Source organism: Panonychus citri, unplaced genomic scaffold (genome assembly GCF_014898815.1).
Source record: "Panonychus citri isolate SS breed McGregor unplaced genomic scaffold, ASM1489881v1 Contig00096, whole genome shotgun sequence".
Lineage (NCBI taxonomy): Eukaryota > Metazoa > Arthropoda > Arachnida > Trombidiformes > Tetranychidae > Panonychus > Panonychus citri.
In genome coordinates, this window is record NW_026515501.1 from 689,742 (window position 1) to 694,559 (window position 4,818).

Below are 4,818 nucleotides of genomic sequence, written 5' to 3' on the forward strand. Positions count from 1 at the left end.
AATTTTGTTCAGTGTGTAAGCTGATTTTATGAAACAATTAAGAGTGTATTTGACAGGATAAAAGGGCGATGAGAATGGATGATGTCCATCTTGATGAAGATAAAGTTGATTGTGAAATTAAAAAAGGAAAAGGCCAATGGATCATATTATGGAGGAAATTGGAGACTGACCAGTTATAATAATAGTAAATTGTGATCATGATACTTTCTTGGCTTCTCTAATTTTGATAATATATTTGATATAAGATGAATTCAAGGTAACTGAGATTTAAAAGTTAACTGAGACCGTGAGGTTACATCACAAGCTACCGGTGAGTGTTAATACAATTTAGCCTTAAGAGTAAAATAATCCTACAACGATGATAATGATAAACATGAGAGTCATGATGAGGATGTAGTATGAAAGCATGATGATGAAAATGGTATAAATGGAGACTAAAGATGATGAAAATTACCACAAAATAGTAAAGAGGAAGAGTGAGTGAGATGAAAGAGAGAGAGAAAGGGAGAGATAATATACTAAAAGAGGGATAAAGATGAGGATAAAGAAAAAGTTATGAACTTTGTTAGATTATTTGATATTGAAGATCGGATGGTGATGAGAAAATCGATATTATTTTCAGAAAGAAAGAGGAAAAGACCTGAAGGTAGACACACAAATAGATAGAAAAATATAAAGACAGAGAGGGTGAGAGAGAGAGAGAGAGAGAGAGAGAGAGAGAGAGAGAGAGAGAGAGAAGATAAAGGTTGATGTCTTGAAGATGAAAAACTTTGGTTTTCTTTTTATTCTCTTCATCTTCTATTCTGGAGATTTGTCTAGAGAAAAGTTTGAGTTTCTAACTATTACAAAGAGAGAAATATTCAGAATTAGATAATGAAGGTTGATGTTATTGTTTAAGAGGCAATAATGACGATTAAGATGATGAGGATGAATAGATTAGTCTAATAACTGAAGCTCAAATCGATATTGATTGAAAAAGTTAATCAAGTACTTAAAAGTCAACGTTAATTACCTTTACTTTAATTTCAAAATGGTGATATTGATCAATATTATTTTCTACCCAACTCATAAAATTAGGTCAAAGAACTGATCTATTTAATTATCGACAGTTTGATTGTCCATAGATGGAAGATTATTGATTCTTTTTTTTTGAATTTAAGTTGGATTGTAAATATTGGAAGTCAAATTAAGGTAAATATTTACATGTAGTCATGATGATGATTTTTAACAGGTTAACGTGAATGGGGAGATGATTTTGTTGTTATGGAGACAAGAGGATGATAAGGGAAAGTGATAAAAAGATGAGGATAAAAAAGGAAGAGTTGATAATGATGAAAATTCTGGTTTTCATGATGGAGAACAAAAAAATCACCCAAACAAGTTTTTATTTTCCTTCTTTTTCTTGTTCATGAACATGAATTTTCACAGATCTTTTTTTCTATCGTCTTAATCATCATCAATACTTTGATTATCATCTTACAATCAGTAATTTATATGTTTTTGTTATCATCATTGTTATAATCTTATAGTAATTATCATCATTATCAAAAGGGATGAGGATGATAAATGAGAATAAGTCAAATACAGTGAGTTGAAGAGAGAGAGAGAGAGAGAGAGAGAGAGAGAGAGAGATCGTGAAAGAGAAAGTGATGATGATTTTTCTTTCTCTTTCATCTTTTTATCATCATCTTCATTCTCATCATTTGCCTTACAGAAAAACAAGGAATCAGCATCAGTCACGATTGATCTTATACAAATTCTATCATCATCATCATCATTCCGATGTCTAGTTGAATACCAGTGACTATCTCACTCATTCAAGATTTTTCATCATCATGATCATCTTCATCCCTTCAGGATAACCTGGAAGATGAGTTAAATGCGCAGCATCAGTTCATTTCTTGGTGAAGATAAAAAAACGATATCAATATTAGTTTCATCTAAGCAACAACATCCATCAAATTCACCGGCTCATCACCAGCGATCATGATGATAATCATCATTAAGGTGAAAATAAAATGAAAACTTGCAAGTTTAACAAAGTAATCTGATGACCCAACATAATTAACTGACCATTAGTTACACATTTAAGCATTTAACTAATGTAAAATTGAATAGAATTGCAAATGACCATTGGTGAATTATACTAACAAAATGTTCAAGATAAATCCTTTTATCGATTCATCTTCCAGAACAATTAATATTTCTTGGTTGTTGATTGATGCTGATTGTAATATAATCTTATTTGATTGATTGTTGTTTTTGTGTCAAAGAAAAATACTCAACAATTACTAAAATGGTGATGATGAAGATTAAGAATTTATAATAATAATGGAAAATGGAAAATAATCTTTATCACTGAATCGATGGGATGAATTTTCAACTCACCATGAACATCAAGATGAACCCAAGATCCATTTTTGGGTAAGGTTGGAGGTCGATTGAGGAAGAAAACTTTGCATTCGTACCAACCTTGATCTTCCTCGTTAACTTTAGTTAAATTGAGCGATGCTTGGCCGGAAAGGGAAGCTCGTCCTTCATATCCAGTTCCCGTGTGAGGCGGATAACCATCATACCTAAAGATAAATGGATGACAATCAGATGATAATTAATATTACTTCCATTGCTATTTTCGGTTTGTATCCTATGCAAAATTGTATTGATTTTTTTTTTCTACTGTTTCTTCAACAACCGAGACTGAGATCAATTCAATGAAATCTTTGCATGTAGTTAATTTTATCCTCTTTATGGGTTTTGTTATGTATTTGCGTAGATTTTGATAACTAATACTTCACATTGGATGATGATGAGAGTGAGAGTGAGAGTGAGAGAGGAGAAAAAAAGAGGAAAAGGTTTTGATAGATGCTAAAGATGATCCATGTTTTGCAAATGCTTCTTTAGTTCTACTTTGCATTTATCGAGAGAGGACAAAAGTAATTTCGAACTGTGTACACGATTCCATTTTCTCTTCTCTTGGGCTCCACTTTTGTCTCACCCTCACCCTCACTCTCTTTTCGAGTTGGGTCGAGACCCAAGGTCAGCTGAGCTTAACATGTCCTAAAAGGACATTGACATTCGAAAACGAGAGAGACACACAAAGGGAGAGATCATCATCATTATGGTTTATTTATAATGATAGATTATCACAAATGCTCATATCTTTTCAACGGAAATCGTTTTTTTTTTCCTCGAGCGCAGTGAAAATGTCACATGTTTGAACATTTCGTTTTCCTTTTCGATTGAGTCGCTTACCAGATATAAATTGGAAGATCAATTCCTAATTTTTGCCATTGAATTACATATGAAACTGGTATTCCTTCAGGATAATCGAAGGCACAATTTAAGATCACATTTTCACCGACATTGGCGGTTACTCGTTCAGGTTCACCTTGGTTTGTGGTTGTTGTTGAACCTAAATGATTAAGACAATTAAACAAATTGTAAATTTGATACCAACAAGGTTTGAACATTTTGAACATTAAATTGAATTAAAGTCTAATCAACAACAGTTTCTTTTTAATTACTTACCTGTTTTCGTAGGAAAAGTCAAGTAAACAATAATTAAGGTTATCCAATTGGTAATAAAGGGATTTATCATAATGGCGATCGGTGTTTTTTAATCCTTTGTATCATTAATTGTGACAATTAATTAGTTGATTGTTGTGACAGAAGCAAAACATCACAGCCTATTAATCATAAATCACAATTAATTGGGTTTAAAGTTGATTGAAAAAAACGGTTAAATTTAACCCACTGACATTACAATATTGATTATTGAAGCACCAGAAATTGATTAATTAATATTAATCAAAATAATCAACACACACACACAATCAGATTGTTTATTTTGTTTGTCAAGATGATTAAGATTATACATTCAATTACTAATTGTTGATGGTTAAATAATCCAAACCTTTGAAAAATTGATTAAACTACATTTCTAAGTGTTGTTGATGTTTAATTGGTTAACAATTTAAAATCCGATTGGAGCTCAAACTAATCATGGTTTAAAAATGATGATTAAATGTTGTAACTGTTAAAAATGTATCCATAACAACAGTAACATCAACAACAACACTCATCAACAATATTCATTGAGTGATGGCGATGAGGATGAGGAAAAATACACAAAATGATGTGATCAGGGATGAGGATGATAAGGAAAGAGAGAGAGAGAGAGACGGGGGAGGGGAGGGAGAGATGATGAGAAGTACAATTGAGAAAAAAAAAGAAAGATATTTCCATTTTCTCTTTCGTTTCTCTTTCGCATTTACTTTCACTTCGCCTCAAAGAGAGATAAATTTACTGAGACTGGGCAATTTTGTTCTCACTCTCCCCTTTGTAGACAGAGAAGATAATCTTCTCTCACTCTCTCTCATACTCTCTCACTGCTCTTCCTAAGTAATACTTTGACCCTTCGGTTAAAACCTTTACTGACACCAAGTGGTTAGAATTTAAGTTACTAAGGAAAATCAGTTCGATTTAACTACTTTTCGATTGACAATTAAACTGTTCGATAAAAGTTAATCAACTAATCTAACGATTGGAAATTGTAATCAACTAATTTAATTTGATTATCTACTTTAAGCCTTAACCTTTACCTTGATTTGACTTTTCATTCAAGTTCAATTTCATTGGGAAAATTTTGAAAATGTTTAACTTTCTAATAAACAATTTGAATTAATTGTGATCAAATATAAAAAATATTGTATTTTGATAAAATTATCAATATTATGGATTATTGATTATTTATTTCATGATAATAATTGAAATTCTGAATCATTTCATATTCTGACATAAAGAGGGCGTCATGAACTT

General features: G+C 31.5%; 1 protein-coding gene across 8 annotated transcripts in view; it reads right to left on the minus strand.

The window, feature by feature from the left end:
* Positions 1-4,305, minus strand: part of LOC128388193 (protein turtle-like) — a 39,834-nt gene extending 35,529 nt beyond the window's left edge. For 5 of the 8 annotated variants that reach the window (XM_053347562.1, XM_053347560.1, XM_053347564.1 and 2 more), the window contains exons 1-3: positions 3,529-4,304; positions 3,253-3,412; positions 2,389-2,576 (exon numbers count right to left, since the gene is read on the minus strand). In XM_053347562.1, the coding sequence (XP_053203537.1) occupies positions 2,389-2,576; positions 3,253-3,412; positions 3,529-3,598 (418 nt within the window). In that variant the 5' untranslated portion in view covers positions 3,599-4,304. Of the gene's footprint in view, positions 1-2,388; positions 2,577-3,252; positions 3,413-3,528 lie in introns of all 8 variants that reach the window. The other 3 variants (XM_053347559.1, XM_053347565.1, XM_053347561.1) reach the window with 2 other exon arrangements.
* Between the last annotated feature and the right edge of the window lie 513 nt (positions 4,306-4,818).